At 48.2% G+C, this 24924-nt stretch overlaps 1 protein-coding gene across 4 annotated transcripts in view; it reads left to right on the top strand.

Moving 5' to 3' along the window:
- The first annotated feature begins 5843 nt into the window (after positions 1-5843).
- DNAH10 (dynein axonemal heavy chain 10) overlaps positions 5844-24924 on the top strand; it is a 195703-nt gene continuing 176622 nt past the window's right edge. The window contains exons 1-7 of one of the 4 annotated variants that reach the window (XR_012896005.2): positions 5844-6421; positions 7406-7516; positions 11902-12047; positions 14170-14275; positions 15262-15377; positions 16236-16467; positions 18090-18247. Coding sequence is in view for 2 of the 4 variants with exons in the window: in XM_089775295.1 (XP_089631421.1) it covers positions 6190-6421; positions 7406-7516; positions 11902-12047; positions 14170-14275; positions 15262-15377; positions 16236-16467; positions 18090-18247 (1101 nt within the window). In the remaining 2 variants the exon portion in view is untranslated. Of the gene's footprint in view, positions 6422-7405; positions 7517-11901; positions 12048-14169; positions 14276-15261; positions 15378-16235; positions 16468-18089; positions 18248-19872; positions 20017-24924 lie in introns of those variants that run through there. The other 3 variants (XM_089775295.1, XM_075898516.2, XM_075898517.2) reach the window with 3 other exon arrangements.

The raw sequence follows: 24924 nt of genomic DNA, 5'->3' as shown, positions 1-24924 counted from the left end.
CATAGTGGTGGAGCCGGGACCCGGCTCTTAACTCGCCAGCACTTCCGGGTGCAGGGGCGTGGGGCCCGATTTGACCGAATGGGTTGAATCGGCCTAAGGGCCGGCAGCCACCAGGCACGCTGAGGCCTGGCATTTTTTGTCCACGGCCCGATACTGGGACACGCTGAGCTAGAGGACATTCACTTATACAAAAGGTCTGAACATCTTCTTACTGTCCTACAGAAATACTCCTCATGCTGTTGCCAGCAGAGTGTGCCCGAGGGAGGCAACAGCTGGGTTCGTTGCCCGGTGTGCGTGCTCTAATAAACACACCGGTGTGGAGAAGCAAAAAAAGTTTATTTGAACGCTCAGATAGGTGCCAGGAGACTAGACATATCCGATCAAGCACACTAACGTAAGCAGTTCTTTTTCGAGTGCTTGCTCATGTCCATTCTGATTAGGTGTGCGTGCGCCGCGTGCACGGATTCCAGAGCTTTTTTCCCTTAGCAGTATCCTTAGGGCTAGCAGGGGGCCCCTTGAGTGGCACCGGTATACCGATGCATATATACCCCTGCTGGCCCCTCCACCCCCTCAGTTCCTTCTTACCACCCGTGATGGTAGCTGGAGCATGCTTTCAGGCTGATAGCCTATCTCTTAGCAGCTGTATTCTTTATCTGTTGCATTATAGTTCTAGTTGAAGTTTATCTAGTTAAGTAGTTGTTAAGTACTGTAAATATTTAGTTAGATAGGGGAGCACTGGAACCCTCCCCCGAGGGGAGGGCATGCCAGGACCCCAGGGCTTTAAACCCTGTGCTTCCTGCTCCAAACCTATGCCCTGCGGAGATCCCCACTCCGACTGCCTAAAGTGTCTGGGTGAGGCCCATCGAGCTGAAAGCTGCTCTATTGGTAAGAGCTTTTAGCCCCGGACCAAAAAGGAGAGGGACTCCGGGCTAAAACTCCTACTAATGGAGTCAGCACTGCAGCCTCAGAGCGAGGAGCGGCCTCACTCTGCCCGCAGCGCACTGTCAGCGGCACCCATGTCGGCCAGGCACCGCCCTGAGACCAACAAGGCACCGAGGCACAGATTGCAGTCCCTGGTGCCGAGGGCCTCCAAGAGCTCGAGGGGACTCTCGGCAGAGAGGAGTGCCCAGAAGGTGCGCCCTAAGGAGGGGCACCTTTCTTCTAAGGCCTCCAAAAAGAGGCGCAGCCCGGACAAGGGCAAGAGCCCGGGGCAGTCCGTGGGGATAGAAGAGGTCAGTCGGCCTTCCACCCCAGAAACCTTTGAGGCGGCCCGGGACCTCATTCAAATGGCCGCAAATGGTTGTGGGACCCTCTGGGCAAAGGGCAGGCCTCGACCCAGCAGCAGCTCTTCCCGGTGCCGGGTAGAGCACCGGCACCGGCACCGGAGTCGGGATGAACACCGGCACCGACCCCGGACCCCTTCCTGGCAGCACCAGCAGCACCGGGAGCGAGTGCGCTTGCGGCGCCGGGGGCACCGGCACCGGGGCAGGGTCCGGTGCCACAGACGGGCCTTTGGGCGGTGCAGGGCCCCGCACTGTACTATACGCTGACCGCAGTGCCACAGCCGGCGCCCCGCACAGCACCGATCCCTGCTCATACCATGGGAGCACCAAACCAGCAGCAGGCCGCAGTACCGCAGCACATGGCGGCACCGGTGGGTTACTTACCGGCCTATCAGTTGCAGCTGGGCACGGTACCGCTACAGCAAGGATCTCCACTTATGCCCCCACCGGCACTGCGTGCGGCGCACAGAGGCAAGCCATCAGCCATGGCAGCACAGCGAAAAGTGCAGGCTTCATCGGCCCCTCCCTGGTCGGCATCGGAGTACTCTTCGGAGTCTGAGGCCGAATCGGTGGCATTGGCCAGGTTATCATACAGGTCCTGACCCCGTCATAGGCCTCGCTCATCGGTCAGATCGTCTCACCGGGAACCAGTGGACCAGCAGCAGTGGCAGGGGAAACCTCAGTGGTCATTCTGGACGCCCTGGGCGTACCACCAGGCCCAGGGGCCTCCCCCTATGGTGCCGGTGGCGGGGTCGTCCCGTAGGAGCAGCACCCCATCTGCCACCCCTTTGACAGCCCCTCCACCTGGAGACAGCTCATCCATGGTGGCGAGGCCAAGACCTCCGGTAATCGGTCAAGGGCAGGAGGCTATGTCCCAGCTGGGCTCAGTCTATATGGACATCTCTGCCCAGGGGGAACCAGGGGCACAGCTCGGTGAGGAGGAGGCAGTCCCCTCGAGGGAGTTCTCATCATCTTCGCCGGACGAGGCCCTGGCCGACCCCGCGCCCCAGCCCCCATCAATGGACTCCAGGGCGCACCAGGAGCTGCTCCGAAGGCTGGCGGTCAACCTTGCGGTCCAGCACGAGGAGGTTCACGAGGACCAAGATCCTATGGTGGACATCATAGCGGCAGCGGGCCCTGGCCGAGTGGCGCTCCCACTGAATCAAACGGTGGACAAACTGTCCAAAACTCTGTGGCAGACGCCGGCTTCTATTGCACCGACCCAAAAGGGGGTCAAGAGAAGGTACTATGTACCCCAGGCAGGGCACGAGCATCTTTTTAACTACCCGGCACCGGGATCCATACTGGTACAGGCCGCAGGGCAGAAGGAGCGCCAAGGGCCCCCAGGTCCTACACCGAAGGCGAAGGAGCCTAAGAAATTGGACCTGCTTGGCCAGAAGGCCTACGCCACGGGGGGCCTCCAGCTACGTATAGCTAACCAGCAACTAATGCTGGGGCGTTATGCTTTTAACACGTGGACATCAATGCAGAAATTTGTCAGCCAGCTTCCCCCTGAATCCCGCCAGGAGTTCTGGACCCTGACGGAAGAGGGGCAAGCAGTGGATGGCGTACCTCTCTCCAGGCGGCCTTGGACGCGGCCGATTTGGCAGCCCGCACTATGGCCACAGGGGTAGTCATGAGGCGTAGTGCGTGGTTGCAGGTGTCTGGCATCCCGCCTGAGGTGCAGACCATTATTCAGGACCTGCCTTTTGAGGGGCTGCGCTTGTTTTCAGAGCAGACTGATTCCAAGCTTCATAGCTTGAAAGACTCAAGAGCGACGCTGAAGTCGCTAGGGATACATACCCCGGCCCCTCAGAGGCGCTCTTTCCAGGCTAGACCCTACCCCAGACGGAGGCAGAACAACGGTAGGGGCCGCAGGAGGGGCCGTAACAATAGCCGCACTGACATCTTTAGAGACAGGCGTAGGGGCCCTCTGTCAGACTCCGAGAGAGGCTCAGGACCGTCACCCGGTCCCCAAGCCAAGCCCTCATTTTGAAGGTACACCAGAGAGCAGAGTACCAGTCGCACCTACCTGTCCACTCTTTGGGGACCGTCTTTCCCTCTTTTACCAGGAATGGATAAAGATCACGTCGGACCATTGGGTCCTGGACTTGGTAAAGCAGGGATATACTATCCCCTTCCTTTCCTGCCCTGCCTCCCACCCTCCCTCCCCTTCCCTTTTCAGGGATCCTTCTCACGAGACACTCCTTTGGCAGGAGGTGTCCAACCTGTTGACACTAGGAGCCATAGAAAGAGTGCCCCCAGATGTGAAAGGAAAGGGTTTCTACTCCCGCTACTTCCTAGTACCCAAGGCAAAAGGGGGCATGCGTCCCATATTAGACCTCTGAAACCTGAACACCTTTATAAGGAAAGCAAAGTTCAGGATGGTGACGCTAGCTTGCATCATCCCATCGCTCAAAAAGGGGGACTGGTACGCTGCTCTCGATTTGAAGGATGCGTACTTCCATATTTCAATTTTTCCAAGTCACAGAAAATTTCTATGGTTCATAGTGGGACACGTCCACTTCCAGTTTACGGTCCTCCCATTTGGACTGTGTACAGCCCCGAGAGTCTTTACCAAATGTATGACAGTGGTAGCCGCGTTTCTGCAGCGGCACAGGGTCCAAGTGTTTCCATATCTGGACGATTGGCTCATAAGGGGCAAGTCTTGAGAACCAGGTATTGGATCATGTCTCATGGGCCAGGGCTTTATTCGAGAGCCTCGGCCTCCTCATAAACGATGCCAAATCATTGCTAGATCCCACGCAAGTCATAGACTTTGTGGGGGCCCACCTGGACTCGCCTTTGGGCAAGGCGTCTCTGCCGAGAGACAGATTCATGGCTGTTCGCTCGCTGGTAGTGGGGCTGCAGGAGTTCCCAACTACGACGGCGAGAACCTGTATGAGGCTCCTAGGCCACATGGCGGCATGCACTTACGTGGTCCAACACGCCAGGCTGCGCATGTGCCCATTGCAGGGGTGGCTCAGGGTAGCGCACAACCCCTTGAGGTCGCCACTAGATGCGGTAGTGACTATCCCTCAGGACAGTCTTCGTTCACTGGACTGGTGGAAGGACGAGAGCACGGTGTGTGCGGGGGTCCGATTCACCAAACCGTCCCCGTCAGTGCAGCTGGTCACGGATGCTTCGGATGTGGGATGGGGCGCTCACCTGGGCAACCTCAGAACGCAAGGTACGTGGTCAACAGAGGAGGTTCACCTCCATATAAATATCAAGGAACTGCGGGCGGTCAGGTTGGCCTGTAGGGCGTTCCTTCCTCATCTGCAGAACAGAGTGGTGGCGGTGTTGACCCCCAACAATGCTACCACCAAAATGTCACCAGCTTTTCTAATGATGGGACGTCAGCTGCGCACTTGTTTTGATTTGCTGAAACCTTCAGAACCGCCACAAATTGTGCAACGTCAACAGCAAGGTCAAGTCATCAGATGTGCATCCAGAGTAAAAGATCAAACTTTTAGTCCTGGACAGCCAGTTTTGGATCGGAACTATGCTCCTGGAGCTAAATGGGTCCCTGCCACTACTATTATTGCTCAGACAGGACCTGTTTCCTGTGCAGTCTGGACTGCGAAGGATCTCAGCTGGCGGCAGCATGTAGATTAGTTATTGATAGGTTCTGCCTACCCCAAGACACATCTCCAGTTGAGTTGCCTGTCCTTCCCACTGCTGGTGAGTTACCATGTCAAGAATCACCTGCTCCTGACTCTCTTCCTCCATCAACACCTGACGCTAACATAAACCCACTCCCTGAGCAAGCTGATCGGACAGCCTCAGCTGTTCACACTTCAAGTTCCTAGCCCAGTGTCAGGCCCATACCCATAACACCTTTGGGTGCAAGGTCCACCATAATCCACCTCAACAGCTGGACCTTTAGTTGAGTAACTCACATATGGGGCAAAATAATCCCCAGGGTTAGCTGGGAACCTGAGGCAGTCTATCCGCATTTCATAGTTAGTGTTTGTTTCCTTAAAGGGACATTTTTATTAAGGAGGAGGAATATGTTGTGTATTGAGTTGTAGATATAGATCTTGTTATAGTAACTGAAGTCACTGGGGTCAGCCAAGCTGGTTTGGGCATGTTCTAGTTAGTTCCGTGTTCTGCAATAAAATGGACACTTGCACCTACTCAAGCTCTCTCTGTTTCCACTGATTTCTTCTTCAACTGTGGAACTCCACACGATATAACAGATGGAAACCAGCAGAATGTGGCAACTGTAAACAAAATGTCTGGAGGGGCACCTGTGGAACCCTGATAGGCTCCATGGGTAGGTTGCCCATCACTGGCCTAGGCCAGGGAGTTACAGTAAACCTCAGAAGGTCACCTTCCCTCAAAGTGGGGTAAGAGGAAGATGTTCATTGGAGTGGGGCGGGCAGGGTACAAAGAGGAGAGGAAGGTGAGGTGCTTTGGGAGGGAATGAGGAGCATGCTGGGTGGGGTCACAAGGGTGGGAATAAGGAGGATTCTCCACTAGGACATGAACTGGGTAAAGTGCTGGAGCAAGGGTTAGGGAGGAAGGAAGGGGGCTGGTCCAGAGAAAAGTGCTGGGGGCTCTGTGAGGGGGGGAAGGAAGGGGACTGCTCCAGGGCAAATGCTGGGAGAAGGGTGGGAGGGGGACGAGCTGGTGCGTGGGGGGGAAGGAAGGGGACTGGTCTGAGTCAAGGTGCTGGGGCGACGAAGGAGCTCGGCGTGGGGGGGCGAAGGAGGGGGCTGGTCCGGGACAAAGCGCGAGGCAGCGGGGGGAGGGGCCGGGCTGAGCGAACACAATTCGCCCTCAGTCCCTGAGCCGCCAAAGGGGCGGGGTTTGGGAGCGCCGCCCCGTTGCTATGGCCACCGGGTAGCGTCGGTTGAGGTCGGCGGTTGTTCTCCCCGCGGCTGCCCGGCCCAGCCCCGCCATGAGCCTGGACGACGTCCGCGTGCAGTGGATACGGGACCGGGTGCTGAGCGCGCTGGGGCTCACCGACCCGGCGCCCTTCGAGGAGCTGCTGAACCGCGACGACGGCGAGGAGGGCGACACCGTGCTGCGCTTCCTCAACCAGCGCGCGGCCGGCGAGGATGTGGAGGTGGCGGGGGCCGCGCTGCTGCTGCGGGCCGAGCTGCGCCAGGAGGAGCTGGAGTTCGAGATCTGTACGTCCGTGCGCCGCGCCCGCCCGCCCCGCGCCTCCGGCAGCCCAGGCCCGGCGTCCCCTTGCTGCCCAGCCCAGGGCGTGCCTGCCGCTCTGCGCTCCGCCTGTCCTCCGAGCGCCCTTCCTTGCGCTCCGCTTGTTCTCTGTGCTCTGCCTGCCTACCCTCTGAGCCCCCCTTCCCATGCTCCGCCTGTTCGTCGGTCCTCTGAGCCCCCCTCCCCTGTGAGCCCCCATCCTCTGAGTCCTCTTCCCTGTGCTCTGCCTGTCCATCGAGCCTTCCATTCCCTGCACTCCCCTTGTCTGTCTGTCTTCTGAGCCCCCCATTCCCTGCACTCCACCTATCTACCAGTCTTCTGAGCTCCCTCCGTAAGCTCCATCTGTACATCTGTTGCCTGAGCCCCCTTTCTCTGCGTCCTGTCTGTCCTCTGAGCCCCACCATTCCTTGTGCCCTGCCTGTCTGTCTATCCTCTGCCCCCTTTCTTGTGCTCCTTCTCTTCCACCTATTCTTTGAGCCCCCCCCCCATTCCCTGCACTTCACCTGCCTGTCTGTCCTCTGAGCCCCACTTTCCTATACTCCACCTGTTTGTGTGTCCTTTGTGACCTCTCCCATTCCCTGGGCTCAGTCTCTCTGCCCATTTTCTGCATCCCACCTGTCCTTCCCCTCTGCTCCTGTCTGTCCGTCCTCTGCCTGTCCCAAGTTATATGGGATCATGCCTATTCCATGTCTCCTGTCTATCCTTCCCCCTGACTGTCTGTGTCCTCCCATTTGTGTGTGGAACTATAGTATCTCTACCCATCTATTCCCTGTTTCATCCTATCTCTCTTGTAGGGCTCCATATCAAATCAGCCCACGTGTCTATCTATATTGGTGACCACATATCAGATTTTGGGGTCCCCTTTTGGGGTTCAGTAGCCACTTCAGGAGAGTAAATCATTGCATGTAAATCATTGTTTTGTTCATGTGTGTTATTTTGATCCTGTACAGTAGAAACAGCAGAACATATTATATCTGAAAATGATCTGAAGGAGGAAGATCCAGAAAACCCTCGTCAGGAGGAGTTGGCTGAGTCTGCCTCAGTTGGAACAGCAGAAGGAAGTATGTATGATCAGTAGATCTTGGAAGTAGCTTGAAGATTCATTGCTGGGGATAAGTATGTCAGGATGTTGCTTCATCTGGAATGGCATAAGTAAGGAAGATTGATTGTTATATCCTAAAGGAACATAAAACATGAAATAATTAAAAGTAGTTTAAATTACTACACCAAACCTAGAATCTCTTTATTAACTTTTGTTTAATGCAGGGGTGGGCAACAATTTTTGATGGGGTACCATTCCAAGAATTTGGAAAGTGGTCAAGGGCTGCAATCTCCCATTTTAATGGAGGAGATGCAGGGTCTGAGATGGAGGTTGGGTTCAGAAGGAAGCTTGCAGTAAGGGATTGGTGTGCAGGAGAGGGTGTGGAGTCTGAGCGGGAGTTGGGGTGAAGGAGGTAGTTGTGATCTGGGTTAGGGGATGGTAGTTGTGACCTGGTTTAGGCTAGGTTTAGAGTGCAGGGGTTTGGATTATGACCTTGGGAAGGGGAGTAAGGTGCAGGAGGGGAGGAGGGGTTTGGGCTGTGACCTAGGGCAGGGCATGGGGTATAGGGGGCAGAGGGTTTAGGTTGTGATCTGAGGCAATGGATTGGAATGCAGGAGGGGGCAGAGGGTTTGGGTTGTGACCTGGTGCATGCTCTGGGAGGAGATATGGGAGCAGGAGCGGGAGGTAAAGGGTTTGGGTTGTGACTTGGGGCAGTGGGGACAGAGGGGTTGGAGTGCTAGAGGCAGGCTCTGGCTGGGAATCTTATCTATTTGACTCCCAGCCAGCTGTCTTCTAAAGCAGATTCCCTGCTTGCCCTGCCCCGACACTGGCTGCAGGGGCAATGTGGTTTTTGAACATCTACAAGCTTGAGGGGAGGGAGGAGGGTGCTTTGCAAGATGTTTACAACAGGCAGCTCCCATTGTCTGGAAATTTGCCAATGGGATTGTGCTGGGGGCAGGAGCAGTGGGTAAAGGCTCACAGCTGTTCAAACAAAACTGCATAGCAGTTTTTCTCAGCAATGTGTAGGGGGCAGGTCGGATCCAGCAGCTATTTTGCCCAGGCCACGTTTAATGTTTTTTTTTTTTTAAATCACTGTTTCCTTTCTTGATCAGTGAAGGATCCGCTCAGACAAAACTACCTAACTGATTATGCACAAAGTATCGTCAGATGCACAAAGTAAACAGGGGAAAACTAACCATCACAAAATACTGCAACCAACTATAAACAAAGGGAGTCAAATGCACAAAGTTACCAAACAAAACTCAGATCTTTTTCTGTTTAATTTCAACTTTAGTAATAGTAGGTGTTACTTTCATCAATAATAGGTACAAACTTTCCAGATAGAAATGTGTGTTAACAATAAAATTGACAGTGTGGTATTAAACGCAAAGGCAGAGATGTACTCACACAAACAGTTTGGTTTAGAAGTGTTCTGTCTGGTGCATTATCTAGCCGAGGAATTTTCAAACTATTTTTGCTAGGCCCCCTTTGAAAATATTTCAGGCTGTGACAACCTCTACAAAAAGTGATCGCAGATTACTCATAGAAACATACTCAAGGCATGCCACCTTCACGTCTTCACTGTCTTCTGAGCTGTGTAACGAGAGTAACCTTTGCTGGCTGGCCACCAATCCCTTAAGGCTGTACTGCCAGCAGCAGCAGTACAGACATAAGGGTAGCATGGTATAGTATTGCTACCATTCTGTGCTGATGTTGGTGGTGGCACTGCCTTTGGAGATGGATGGTGGGAGAGCAGCAGCTGCTGTATCTCCCCTTCAGATCCCCTTTCCCTAAACAATATTGTGATTTAATGACTTCTCTACAATAGCCTGTGACCCCCCCTTTTGGGTCAGAATCCCTATATTGAGAAATGCCGGTCTATTTTATGTTAATTTGTGAAATTTAATTGAGAATTCCAACTAAACTAAGTCTATGCACTATATATATATGTGTATATATAAGGAACCAGTGAAACTCTTGTTATAATATAGATTGAACCTCTCTGGTCTGGCAATATCCATTATCTAGCACAACAATAGATGTTGCTGGACCAGAGAGCTCCTGGCTTTTAGTCCAGGGGCTGGGAGTGGACGATGGGATTTGTGGCTGGGAGAGGAGCTGAGAAGCTGGGTGTGGGCCTGGCAGCAGAGCCAGTGTGGGAGCAGAGAGCCCAGCAGCTCAGGCCAGACCTGGCATCACAGCCCCAGCAGGGGCAGTGGAGTCCAGCGGCTGGAGTCAGTACTGGCCTACCAGTGCAGCCCTGCAAGGAGTGCAGTTGAGGCTCAACCCAGCATTGCAGTCCAGCTGAGGATGAGGAGCCTGGTGGACTGGGCCAGGGCCAGGGCCAGAGCCAGGGCTGGAACCAGCATTGCAGCTCTGCTGGGAGGGTGGAGTCTATAGCTGGGGCCAGCATCTCAGCCTTGCTGGGTTGGTGGCCCGGGGGCAGGAAGCCAACGGCCAGGAGGGGAATCATTCTGGGAGCCAGGCCAGCAGTGGAACTGGGTGGAGGCTGGAGGGGAGCCTGGCCGGGTCTGCTCATGGACCTGGGAGAGCCAACTTGTATTGCTTGTTATGAAAATACTTCACTAAAAATGCTGGTATATTTTGGTGCAGTAGTTTAGATTGAGCTTTGTAATTTATGTGCAGAGGAACCCTTAATACAAAAGGTGAAGGATTCACATTGCAAGAAAAAGACTCTTTGGCTCTCTCTGCACTGGTGTGCAGGGGTAATAGCACTCTTGTACTCCCTAGCACGCCTGTTACAGAAGACAGGTACAGTGTTTTAGTCTAACATTCCCTGAGAGGGACATTTAGAGTTACTGATACCATTCTTCATACCTTAAGGGTTACCAGTTTGATTGGCAATGTAGCCACTGTCATCCCCCTATGCATCTGTTAGCATCTGTAGAACATAAAGAAAACATGCTGCATCTTCTAAATGGATATAGCAAATGAAATATTATCTCAATGCCCTCAAAAGTATTATGGCAGTTTCTTTATTAGACACTAGAAGATTTACATGGCATACCTGGGGTCCCTGACTCAATTTTTGTTTTACTCTCTCAAATATACAGTAGATATGTTACAAGCTTTTGCCAACAGATGGCTCCTTACTTCAAAAAATAAGATCCCCATTGTTTGGGTCCTTCACTCAATTACTTTTTGTTTTTCTTCATTTAAATCATCACTCTGGGATGGGGATGGGTGTGCAATATGCAGGGCTCAGTATGCAGGCTGCCCCAGGGAGAGAGGATGACCCCAGCCCTCTCTCTATACAACACCTTATGCTCAAGTGAGAAGTGCCTCACTGTGACTGTTGCATCTCCAGCAGGCAGAGCCAGAGAAGAGGTGCATGTGCCCCAGCTGGGGAAGGTCCAGGTTCATCTGCCCCCTGCGCTTCCCAGCCAGAGTGAGGAATACAGCAAACTGCACTTTCCCCTGTCTCCCTAACGAAGTGGAGCAGCCAGCAATATCCTTGTACAAATCAGGGGAGGGGAAAGCATCTGCTCCTGCCTCTAAAGGGAGTCTGGGAAAGTGGGAGGCTGGAGCAGTCCCAGATGGGGGCAGGGGAGGAGGGAGGTGGAATCATGTCCCCAGCCAGGCCTGGTGATTCTCTTTTCTATGCATCCCTGTATGAATGGTGGGGAAAGCTGCAGCCTTTGGCCCTCTACCCCATTCTCCCTACAAGGTATCGGGGGTGGGGGTGGAGGGTGAGAGGCTCAGGACTGGAGAAGATAGATGGATAGGGGATTGCCCCCATCCCACCCCTTTCACCTGCCTGGTGATTCTGTCTCTGTATGGTCTTTTGCGAGGTAATCCCATTCCAGGCACATTCTATTTTTCTGGCACAACCAAACTCTTATGATAAGAGGAAGCTGCATACCAAATTTGGTGGCCCTAGCTTTTACTGTTTCATAGGAGTTATTGAACAGACATACTAATGCACCAACTCTTTCAAATATATAGTAGATAATATCTTCAGCCCCCACTGCGTGGGTGCTTCCCCTACAAATTCTACCTATGAAAACTAGGATTGAGCTACAGATGTTTGCTTAGAAAAATGCACCTTTGACTTTTGAAATGTGTTGGTCTGTTTGTTCATCACAATTCAACTTTAGGCATTAAGATTGTAAACCAACTGTAGCTACTAGTTAAAAGCAGCAGGGCACATGCACATTTAGGAATATATTGAAATCCTGTTCAGCAGAAATAGAATAGTATGAATCACAGAAATGTGTGATTAATGCATAGCTTGAATGGCTACTTTGTGCAAGACACCTGCAAAGATGTAATTTGTTTTTTGATTATTTATTTAATTTCAGAACTAAGTTTGATGGAGTTGGTTTTGAAAGATTGGAATAGATGAGCTTCTTTGATTTCCTCTTCTGTATATTTCTTTATTAGAGAGGGATCGGAAGAGTAAAGCATCCGTTTCAGAATTGCTAGACATTAAGTCTTCACCAGAACATACATCGCGCTTATCTGTTGTGTCTGGTTTGAGTGAACTAAACCAAGGCTTTTTGGGTGAAAGTAAAGAGCAGATATTCAAAGTAAGTCCATTGCATTTTATTTTTATTTTTTGAAGGGATTTGAAGGGGTTCTGTTTGAGATTCCCACTTTTAAATGTGTAAAGTTTCAATAAATCTTATTTAGAATTAAAGACGTAAAACTGCATATTGTGATCCTTAAGCACAACAAAATGGATTCTGAGCATATGATTTTCCATCTGAGACTGAATGTAACAGGATACACTCTCTCCATGAGGCTTCCTTATGGTTGTGACTGGGAACTATCTCTCTGTCACCCCTTTCCTTAGTTGTTCCAAACCCCATCTCACTTGGCCCTCTGGCCAGGTCACTATATAGTTTTCCCTTTCTTGGTAATAGAGCAAGACCAGGAACTAAAATGGTGACAGTTCACCAAGGTTAGCCCCTGGTGGGTCGCTGCTGCTATATTTTCAGGCACCTCTTAAGGTACATTGGCCGGGAATGGTGATCCACGTCCAGTGGGAGCTGTGATCCCCTATATTTGTAGAGGCATAGGTAAATACAGCCATTTGTGTGGGACTAACTCTGTCAGACCATATCCAGCCCAGAAGCTGGTGTTTGCTCAGCCTTGTAATAAAATCTCATTAGACCAGTTGTCCAGGTACCATTGAAGGCAGTCTTCCTATTCAAGAATGTGCCACTTTCTCATTGTTTGGTAGCAGACTCCAGGTTCAGCTGCTACTCCAAGTTCCAGCCTTACCATCAGCAGCCAAAGTCTGCATGGTTTCAACACTTGCTGCTGTTTCCCTGTGCTTCTTTCTCTATCTCCCTCTGGGGAAAAAAACTTCTCTCAGGGTCTGTTTCTGCTTCCCCACTGGTTTTCCTTCTTCTCTCCACACTAAGTATTGAACAGGCAAAGTTGAATTATAGGGATGTTTCACTGTTCTTAAAGTATCAGGCACAGGCCACTGCCAGAGGCCTGATACTGGACACCTCAGTGAGAAGTGTTCACTCTACACCATCCCTGAAGAAGTTTAGGTGGCTCAGAAGTAGCTAATTAACCTAACAAGCTGCACCTGGAGAAGGACTTAGGCCTCACTGACAAGAACTAATTGAAGATGGAGGAAATCTGAGCAGGTGTAGGAAAAGACTCATATAAAGCCAGAAAGTGAGAGTGGAAGGGGGCTGTAGTTATTCTTTGGACCTACAAAATACATCAATAGGTTGTTTGTGTGCCACATCCTACAGTACCAACTTGCAGGTTTATTTGTACCAAACCACCAGCAAAGTTCACTATTCATTACAGGTTGAACCTTTCTAGTCTCGCACCTGCAGGACCAGACCAGCGTTGAACCAGAGAATTTGCTGAATCACAGGAGGTCAATAGTATCTAGCAGCATTACAAACACTTCAGTTTCTTACTGGGCTTTTAGAAGACATTTAGGTGGTAAATTAGAGCTAAATAACAGCACAGAACACTGAGGTCCAGGACTGGTGGTTATAAACAAACTTTATGGGATTGCGGGAAACTTGGCTGCACTCATATATACACATCTGACTAACTAACACCATGCTGGACCACAGATGTTGCCGGACCAGAGAGTGCCAGATTAGAGAGGTTCAATTCGTAGAATCGACAAGTAATAATACACTGTGAAGTAAGTGAGGAAGGACACTGGTCTCTTGGCCACAGGTTACTTGTCACTTACTGATCACCTAAGGATGCATGCTAACAGGGCTCTTGCCTCTTAGAGGCTGTCAAGCTATAGTCATTTAGTTAATATAATTGTATGAACAGTGTCTTTTTTTTTTTTTAAAACCTCAGTCTTTTCTCCTTCCACTTGAGTAGCTGGATGTGTATTTATGTATTCCTTTGAGGCTGCCATCAATAGCATTGGGATCTGTAGCTCTCTGATTTGAAATCTACAGAGCACTTTTCTAGATGCTTCCATAGGACTGGGAAGCAAAAATTTAGAAGTTGTTCCCAAAACTGAATATTTGTACTATCTGATGTGTGATTTTTTTTTTTTAAACTTTGTTTTTGTGTTAGTGATTTGTGGCACAATAGCATAAACATATTGCAGTGGATGGAATTGATTCTGTCCTGCTGCTGGTAACTAACAACTGGAAGTCTGTTACAGAAGTATACTTGATTAAATTCATTACCATATTTCTTATGTTTCAGACCATAAAACAGACCGTTTACAATCTATATTTTCATGTGGCTTTTAATGACATTTCTGAAGAATTTGTTAATGATGATATTATGTTCTTTCTCCGAGATACAAGAGGTAATTTCTGGATAAATTATGACTGAACATTTTAGTTCAGTGTTTTAGAAAGTATTTTAGACTAAGAAATGATGATGACTGGGATTTATGATAATGTGCTGAGTAGACAGGTTTGATGTCAGAATAGGCCTGGGAGCCAGAAACCTCTGAGTTTTAATCTGGCTTGAGCATCCACCTTATGGAAAGTCACCTAAACTATCTGCCTTCATTTCCTTATTTTACAGATGGCATTAAGATTTGCATGCCCCTCTGAGAGGAAATACTGAGGTTTAATTATTTAATGTTTGTAAAAAGCTTTGAAGATGAAAAGTTATACATGATGCTAGGCAGCAGGGTGAGGATGAAGATAACTGAGCTATACTTTATTGCCCATACCAGTCATATGGATAAGGTTACTGATATACAGTACTACTGTATAAAACACAAATCTTGTTTTAACATTAAATAATTTTTCCTGAAAATAGTGACCATGTCTACTACAAGCTACTGTAACCAAAAATGTTTTTCAGTTTTCATTTTTCTTCCAAAATTTGACACAAATTTGCAGGACATTTGACAAAAATATTTTTTAATATTTCTACCAAAAATAATTGTCAGGTTTTTTACTAGTTCTGTGCAAGATTTTGCCATTCCTTCTGAACAGTGATAAGCTGGAAATTAAAATGGTATCTCCAGGGTGATAAAAGAAAGAATCACCATTAAGCCATCAAGATGGCATATGGAAACTTATAGTACAATGATCCATCTGATTTCCTTTTGCATGCTTATAATTTTTATGAGAACATTGGGGAGTCCAGACATATTTCAGTTATGAGTGGCTGGGTGAATTGGCTTATGTCAGATCCAGTTTACTGGCACATATATTTTACTTTTTAGAGTTTTTAACATTTAATTTCTCCTTATTCTGGAACACATCAGCATTTTTTTAATTACTGTTTTCTGTACCAAATAGCTAAATTTAACACTTATTATTTATTTATGTCTAGAAACAGTTACTGAACCTAATGATATGAATGAAGCTAATGAAACTCTGCCTGAATTGCTAGAATGTGGCATCCTGAATGGTCACACTCTTTTGATGCTGAAACATATTTTCTCACAGGTAAACGTGTTACTATTTTGCATATGAACCCTGAAGTTTTTGTTTGTGTCTAATGTTCCATTTTAGTAGTGGGTTGATATTTCCAGAATACAGTAAATCATTGTGGGCACTCTGTGGCCCATTCGGGCTCTATGTGTGACTCATGAGACATTTTATTTACTGTTACCCGAGCACCGGGTTTACAGGTTCTGCTGGGTTTTTTGGGGGGGGTGTCATTTTTTCTGTACCAGTATTACTAAAGGGACATATTGGAAGAGCCGTATGCTCCTTCTGCATCCAGCTAGATTGCCACATCCTGCAAATTCTAGGTACAAGTGCAGTTAGCAAAACTACCTTATCCCAGGAGACTGTCTTGGTTACGACAATCTTGTGTCCCACTGAAATGATGGAGGGCCACTCATGTCATCCACTCACTAACCTAAGTTGCCCCTCACTGCAATAAATACTAATAATTGCTGAGCTACTCTGATTTACCCATTTGACATTTATGTATAATATAAATTATCTCTCCACATACTTCCCCCCATGTGTATAGGGAAGAGTGTGGAGAGAGCTGATATTTGATCTCATTGCATGTTACAAGTGTGGGAAAGTCTTAGAATGTAATAACAGATGCTCTTATTTATATACACGACTTAGATAAGATTGAAGGAAGCTTTCAGATAGGGTGTGAGGACAGAATAAGAAAGTATGAGACTCATATTACTCCATAAGAGTTGAGAGAATAAGGGGATAAAATGAATTAGCCATAGGCAATAGATGCAAAGGTTTTTTAAATTAATAGTTCAAAATTTGACTGGATGTTGATTTTTTCAAAATCACGAACAATCTAATTTGTGGTACATGTTTATGTTTCAGGTTTTTTTGCCTGCTTTGTCCCATAATCAGCAAAAAGCTGAGGGGTCTGCCTTTCATCCAGACACTGAAAAGTCAGATGCTGAAGACAAGCATTTAACTGAAGCTGAACCTCTTGAAAAAAAGAAAGAGCAATCTGTGGAATTTCACAGTTTTCATATTATAAGGAATGAGTTCTTAATGAATATGCAGAAATTTCTAAGTCATATTCAAAGGACGATACAACAGATTGAAGGCAAGTGTCCCCCTCTACCTACTCTAATACTTATATTACACTCCAAGTCATCTGATGAAGTGGGCTCTACCCACAAAAGCTCCTCATTCCACGAGGAGTAACGGTAGTTCGAACTAGGAAGCTTAGTTCGAACTACCTGGTTCATGCCGCGTGTAGCCGCGCGGCACGGGGTTCGAACCAGCGGGGATTTAAAAATGGCGGCGCCCCGCTTATGCAAATGAAGCCCGGGAAATTCAAATCCCGGGCTTCATTTGCAATTGCGGTATGCCTACATTACCCCACTAGTTCGAACTAGCGGGGTAGTGTAGACATACCCTTAGTCTCTGAAATGCCACAGGACTGCTTGTTGATTTTACAGTTACAGACTAAAATGGCTATCCCTCTGAGTCTTCATTATGTGTCAGTAGACTTCATTCAGGTGTGGCTTTGTTTCAAATTGTGATACTCAACCTGTGGTTTTGAAATTGCACACAAATTGGAGTCTCCAGTTTTGATCAGAGGTTCTCTTCTGTGACCAGGAGAGCATTACATTCAGCTTTATCCATATGAGAGAGCCTGGAGCAAATGGACCAGATCTGTAAATAAAATCTTGCCAAGCAGTCAGGAAGTGGAGTGGGAGAAGGACTACACTCACCAAAGGAGCACAGAAATATAGGAATTGCCTATTGGCTTTTGGTTTCTTCAGTCTAGAATCCTGACTCTTACAATAGTCATTACCAGATGCTTCAGCGGAAGATACAAGAATGCCAGAAAAGGCATATGTGGGATAATCTGCCCCAGTGATGTCTTAGTCTAACTCCTACTAGGCTTGAATCTCTTTAATTTTGCAACTCTGGGAAATTGGGGAAGGCTGGATTAAAGATTTTCCTGGGACAGGGAGGGTGCTATGGGGTTTGGATATAAGGGGGTAGGAGTGTGCTTAGGTCCACACATGGATCCATGCTCCCTGCTGCTCCCAGGCACTGCTCCCTGCTGCTATAGAAGCAATGGGGAAGAGCATCAGGGGAAGTGCAGGCCACCATCAGGGTGGAGGCAAAAGGGGCAACTGCCCTCGGGCCTGGCAATTCAAAGGAGTCTGGGGCTCCCTGGCCCTTTAAATCACCATTGGAGTGTCATGCTGCATGCTCCATGTGGCTCTGATGGCTGGCAGGAGGGCAATGCCACGCTCTTGGTGGTGCAAAGGGCTGCCTGCCTTGGCTATGCCCTTTCCACCTGAGGCATTGCTCTTTCTAGAAGTGTGGAGCGGGCCTCCTCCAACTTGCTCAGGGGCCTGTGGAGAAAGGAAAGGGAGCAGCAGCGCACAAAGTCTATACCATGGGTGTTCAGTTGGAGTATATGGCGGTTCAATTGTAGTTAGAGAGAGAGTCTTAAACCCTGAAACCTGAGGCAGGTGGTTTACACTTCAAAAATCTTTGCATACATTAAATATGATGATTCTGAAAAAGTTGAAAACTTTTGGCCCAATAACTGAAATAGAATGAGCAGGTTTACTAGCTATCCTCAGATAAATATCTCAATGGAAGTTTTGTGCCTTTCTCTTTTGTATTATTCAAATGATGTTGATGAAACACATGAAGCAAATAAAATAGCTAAATGAATCTAACTGCATTTTGTTCCAACAGGAGAAATTAAATTGGAGATGCCCACTATAAATCTAGATGCAGAAGTGAGTGAACTTGCCACAGATCCAGAAGTGGTTGAAACATTAGAGCACTGTGGAATGACCTGGATAACGTTAATATCCACAGCTGTTGAAGAACAACTCAGAAAGATCCCACAGGTAGCATTGCTAATGACTGCTCAGCATGCTAAATCTGATCTTTCCATTACTGGTTTGTGTTCAGTGTTATCCTCTGATTGATCCAAAGAGAGGGGGTTCCCATCTGCTACCTAATATACAGAAGAACAAAGGTAATGGGAAACTACATGTTTTCTGAGTAATGAAGTCTAAAGCAACTCACTTCCAAATTGTCAGTTCAAAGTGCAAACCCTGCAAATTGTTAGTTATTTAAAGTTGTTTCCAATTAATGGTTATTCAGTACTTTGTGTAAAATGAATGTGGTTGTTTCAGCCCAGCTTTTAATGATCAAGTGTCCTATAGGTGCTGACTCCAGGGGTGCACTGGGAAGCACCTCACTGGAGCACACACAAGGAAAAATAATGGATGTGAAGCATCCGCCAGTGCCAAGCTGTCCCCTATGTACCTCTCCCCATGCATCTCATATACTGGTGGTCCAGCACTGACCAACTGCTCTCCCTCCCTCCCTGTGATTCTGGAGCACTGCAAACAGCTGATTCATCGCATTCAAGCTCTAGAAGGGAGGGAGGTGGAGGAGCAGGGCATGGTCGGGTGAAGAGGTGGGGTGGGGTGGAACAGGGGTGAAAAGAGCAGGGAAGGGACTTTGGGAAGAGGTGGACTAAGGAACAGGGCCTGAAGCAGGGGTGGGTCAAGCACACCCTGGCAATATGAGAAGTCCGTGCCTATGAAGTGTCCACATCACAAAAGTTAGCATACAGTTGGCTTTAATGGCTATTTTTCTTGGCAGTCTCTGCAGAGAGTCAAAATACTAAATGAGTCTGAAGACTGACATTTCCTTTCCTAAGGGTGGGCTCAAAGAGAAGGAGCAAGGCAGCATGTGGAAGGAAGTTTGCTGCAACTGCCTAATCTGAGGCTAGAGGACTTTAGTGTCCTAGGATGAGTTTCCTTCCACTAGAACTAACTTCATAGAGAATCATAGAATAGAAAAGTAAGGCAGAAAGGGACCTCAAGAAGTCATCTAGTTCAGAACCCTGCATGGAGACAGGGCCAAATAAATCTAGACTATCCCTCACAGTTGTTTATCTAATTTGTTCTTTAAAAGGTCTTGTGATGGGAATTCCACAGATTTCCTTGGAAACTATTCCAATATTTACCTATCCTAGGGCAAATCTACATTATGAAGTAAGGTAGACTGTAATATGGTTCATGTTTTATCCTCTGATTTTGCAATTTGAAGATCCGTGTACTCACTTGGGGAAAGAATGGCATGTAGTCTGAAGTAGTGTGTTCCTATTATGGAGCCTGCCGTCAGACTCAGAGGGTGATGCACTGTGGGTAGCTTTGCATTCTGGGCTATGCTCCTGGTGTCCTCTGGGACCAAAATTGTTTAACGATTTATTACACAGCCAGCCTCCCATAATGCACTCATCTACTCCCTTCTCCCCCCCCAAGAGATAAAGGGAGGGCGGCAGTGTGATCGTGTCTTTTTGTGCCCTTGTTGCCCACGCAGCTGCCAGAGCAGCACGAGCAAGGAGCCCAGTTTGCAGTAAATCATTGTGATGCTCATGTATGTCATGATGCACCTAATGACATAGTATATGGAGAAAGTACACATGTTGCCCAACCTGGAAGAGGGCAAGGACGGATCTCGGCATGGCATGGAAGTGCTGTTCATGCATTGTCCGGTGCTGATGCTAGCGCAGCCACCAGTCAATTCTGTGGACATAGTGTAACACCGGTTCTGGTTTTGAGACAAGCTCAGACTAGTGGGACTGCACTGTGATGCAAAGGTAGGACAATCAGCAAGTGGCTGCAGAACTTCAGAATGCACAAGGTCCATTCTTGGAACTTTATGAATGGCTTTCCCCTATGCTGAGGTGCCAGAATACCCACATGAGACCTGCTCTGACTATGGAGAAGTGCGTGGCAATTGCTCTATGGAAGTTTGCAATGCCAAACAGCTACTGTGGGGAATCAGGTTGCAATGGGGAAATCAACAGTGGGGGCTGCTGTTATACAAATAGCCACAGAAATTAATAACATTCTGCTACAGAGGGTTGTGATTCTGGGGAATGTGGATACCATAGTGGATGGCTTTGCCACAATGAGGTTTCCTAATTACAGTGGGGCTATAGACTGGGGTGGGCAATAATTTTTGATGGGGGGGCCACTCCAAGATTTTGGAAAGTGGTCGAGGGCTGCACTCTTCCATGATATTAATGGAGAAGGTGCAGGGTCTGGGATGGAGGTTGGGTGCAGGAGGGAGCTTGGAGTAGCGGATTTGAGTGCAGGAGGGCCTGTGAGGTCTGAGAGAGAGTTTGAGTGAAGGAAGCAGTTGTGATTGGGATGCAGGGGTTTGGGTTGTGACCTAGAGCAGGAGAGGGTTGTGACCTGGGGCAGGGGACTGGGATACAAGAGGTGGTGCATGGGTTTGGGTAGTGACTTAGGTCAGGAGATTACAGTGCAGGGATTTGGATTGTGACCTAGGGCAGGAGGGGATTGTGATCTGAGATAAGGGATTGGGGTTCAGGGTTTGGAAGGGGGTATGGGTGTAAGAGGGGGGCAGAGGGTTTAGGTTATGTGAGGTAGGAGGGTAACAGCAGTCCAGAGTTTTTAGGCCATATGCTCTGTGCATAAGAGCCTGGATGGTGCGGGGAGTAGTGTGCTTCTGCTTGTACTTCCTAGGGGCAGGAACAGTGTATGAAGCACCACTCCCCTTTTCACAGCTCACAGTTTGTGAAATAGAAATGTCTCTGCTGCCTCTTTTCTGAGTGGCATGTGGGGGCGGGGGAAGCAGGAGAGTCTGCCGGAGGCTCCCTGCTGTGTCTGCAAGCCGGATCTGGTGGCTGGGTGGGTCAGATCCAGCCTGCGGAGGGTGTTTTGCCCAGGCCTGCCATAGACGGAACACGCATCCCCACCCTTACCTCAACCACCTTGCCTCAGAGTACATCAATTGCAAGAGGTATTTCTCCATGGTGCTGCAGGTGTGGTGGATCACAAGGGCCATTTCACTGACATCAACATGGGATGGTTGGGAAAGGCACATGATGCCCACATAGGTGGAAAAGTCTATTGTGATCTTTAGCCACCCTGTATACCCCTTGCCATACACTCATACTCATGAAGCCATACACTGGCAGCCTGGACCCTAGCAAGGAGGAGTTCAGTAATAGGCTGAGCAAGTTCATAATGGTAGTTGAATGTGCTTTTGGAAATTTAAAGGGTATTTTAGTAGTCTCCTGACTCGGTTGGATCTCAGTGAATGCAACATTCCCTTTGTGTTGGCAGCTTGTCGTGTGCTTCATAATCTGGCAAGGACAAGGGGGAAACTTTTCTGGCAGGGTGGGGAGCTGAGGCAGAGTGCCTAGGTAGAGAGTTTGAGCAGCTAGACACCAGTGCCATAAGGAGAGCAAGGCAAGGGGCAGCACAAATCAGAGATGTCTTGAAGGACATTTTATGCATGGTCAGGTTTGAGACTTCCCCATGGCTCTCAACAGCCTGCCCCTGCATTCCCTGTGTTTGACTTTAATCCCCCACCCCATTGCACTGCTGCAGTACAAGCTATAAAGAGACCATTGTGCAAAGAACAGGAGTTTTTGTTTGGGGAAGATAGCAAGGAAAGGAAAGAAGTGGGAATCTGAAGGGTCGAGGAGGGCTCAGGAATGCAAGTGGAACTGCCTTCTGCTCCTGAGACCCTGGAGGGTAAGGCTGCCCTTGAGTAAAACTCCCCGGCTGTGTCTAGACTGGCAAGTTTTTCCGCAAAATCAAATGATTTTGCGGAAAAACTTGCTAGCTGTCTACATTGGCCGCTTGAATTTCCGGAAAAGCACTGACGATCTCATGTAAATCATCAGTGCTTTTCCGGAAATACTATGCTGCTCCTGTTCAGGCAAAAGTCTTTTTCCGAAAGACTTTTGCGCAAAAGGGCCAGTGTAGACAGCATAGTACTGTTTTCCGCAAAAAAGTCCCAATCGCGAAAATGGTGATCGGGGTTTTTTTGCGGAAAACTGTGTCTAGATTGGCCACGGATGCTTTTCCGCAAAAAGGGCTTTTGCGGAAAAGCATCCTGCCAATCTAGACACGATTTTTCTGAAAATGCTTTTAATGGAAAACTTTTCCGTTAAAAGCATTTTCGGAAAGTTATGCTAGTGTAGACGTAGCCCCCATGTGCTGGGACCCCAGCAGCCTCTGGATGCTTTGGGAGTAGAAGCAACAGAACTGGGGGAAGAGGGATCAGGAGGTATCATGAGGGTGGCCAGTTTTCTGGGAGTATGCTCTTTCTAGACACAAAGCCAGGTGCTTCATCACAGGCATTGGGAGGCAAACATTATCTTGTGCTGTCTGGCCTGCTGCTCCCCGTTGGCCCTTCTCTTCTGGCATTCTGTGATCTGGTCCAGGTGCTCTGCCTATATTGCCTCCAAAAGGGAGTGAATACAGTCCATCTGCTCCAGGAACATTTCCTCCTTTATCTGTGTTTGCTTGCAGATCAGATGCTGTCAGAAGTGGGAGTACACTGAGAGCTGGCTACTGTCTCTGCTGCAAAGAAAGGCAGACAATAGCAGACATTACAGGAGATATATTGTGTTAAGCCTAACCCTAATCTGTTAATGTATGCTCAAGGTTTCTGTAAACATAATGGAGATGTGTTCTATGCAAGGCTAAATGTTTGCTTTAAAGTGGGCACTTTACAGTAGGTATCAGTTTCCTCAGGGGGAACATTGGGATGCACTGGATCTGGAGGTAGGCAGGCATGGTTAGGGCCAGCCAGGGCAGGAGCCTGTGGGTGGGAAGTGGAGGCAGGAGAGGGCGGCTTCATGTGACTTTGCAGGGATACTTACTGGTGGCTTGGCATGGGGAAAATATCCTATGGTGGAGGATGGAATAAAGCTGACCACCCCAAAAGCCTTGTAAGAAAGTTTAAAGAGGTCCTAAGTGAGAGCTTCATGAAGACTCCCACTCCATCTGCAGACACATTAATAAGCTGTTCTGCGACCCCCTAGGCTCTGTAGGCAGAGAAAGGTGCACTGCACCTCACAGCCCATTGCCTTACCCTACCTGTAGTTAGAAAAAGTTTGTGAATTCACTGGAAGTACCTTCCCCGGGTTCGGTGCTGGACTGGGAGATATCTTAGAAGAATGGGACTGGCTCCAACATCATGACCAGTTTGTGGCTCTTAGGGATTGCTGGCTGGCTCATCTCTTTCTCTTTCTCTGGCATACTGACACCAGACGAGTCTTGGCCAGACTCCATGATCACGCTGGAAAGCTGGCTGGGCACTCCCCCAAAATCATGCCAATTGCTTGTAATAGCTATACATGTGAGGTGCTCCCTCAGAACATCTGCTCACCTCCTTCACCTTATGGTAGGAGTGCCTCAGTTCCTTGATTTTTACTTGATGTTACTGGGCATCCCTGGAATGTCCTTTAGCCCCCCAGACAACCTGCCATCTTGCCATAACTGTTGGCATTCCTCTTGTTGATTTGGAACTTGGAGAGGAAGGAATCAACTCCTCATGCCTCATTGAGGTCCAAGATCTCCTGGACACTCCATGCTAGCACTCTTCTGTGCCCCTGGGAACTGGAGCCTGTGGGAGCAGAAGTATTCACACTCATTGCAGTGTTAGTAGGATAGTTTGAAGTCATCTCCATGTGTGCCACGATGTGCTGCTCACTCCAAATCAGTGTTTCACAACCTTTTTTTTTTTAATAAAGTACCCCCTTTAAAAAAAAATTGTAAGTACCCCAGTACCTACAGTTTTCAGATGCAATGGTATAAAAAACAAGTGTAACACACATTTTTTTAAACAACTTAATCGTAGCCAGGTGGGCGATGAAATGTTTTGGTATAAAAAGTACAAAAACAATAAAACTCTCTGTAAAACTTAAAACAAAAATTCAGTTTTTTCCAAATTTCAGTTGTGTTGACATTTCCCCCCCCCAGACTTATTTCGAGTACCCCTAAGGGTACTTGTACCACTGCTTAAGAAACACTACTCTGAATGGGCTTGCCACACTGGGTTCATGGGAAATGCCATACTGATTTACCTGGGGCTTTTTGAGCTCATCAGGAGAGCAGTAGTGGTGCAGGTTGTGGTCAGAGCGGTGAAATGTGGTAGGGCTCCCGAATGCCAATAGTCTTGACTTTCGCCCAGTACTGTGTCTACGCTATCATAAATTCAACCATGCAATGTCTAGAATTCAGTACTGCTTTTCAGAAGTAATACTAATCAACTACAGCGGCCCCTAAGGGCGGCACAGCAGGCTTGATAGTGTGGGTGCATTACTTAGAAAATTGACCATATGTGGCTAAATTTGATGTGACGTTCTAGTGTAGACCAGACCCTAGAAAGCTTTTTCTAATACCTAGTCTAAATCTCCCTTGCAGCAGATTAAGCTGATTACGTCTTCTTTGGTAGGCATGGTTAAAAGTTGATCACGATCCTCTTTATAACATTCCTTAGCATATTTGAAGATTTGTTTTCAGGTTTTCCTTCAGTCTTTTTTTTTTCTCAAGATTAAATTTGCCCTTTTTTTGGGGGGGGGGAGGTATCTTCATAAAAAAGGTTTTCTAAACCTCTTAACATTTTAGTTGCTCTACTTTAAACTCTCTAATTGTCCACATCTTTCTTAAAATGTGGTGCCCAAATCTGGATACATTATTCACTTCTGCTGTGTAGAGTATAATGACTCACATACAGA

The sequence above is a fragment of the Pelodiscus sinensis genome, chromosome Z, assembly GCF_052426305.1.
Source record: "Pelodiscus sinensis isolate ZL-2025 chromosome Z, ASM5242630v1, whole genome shotgun sequence".
Lineage (NCBI taxonomy): Eukaryota > Metazoa > Chordata > Testudines > Trionychidae > Pelodiscus > Pelodiscus sinensis.
This window is presented reverse-complemented; position numbering and strand designations above follow the sequence as displayed.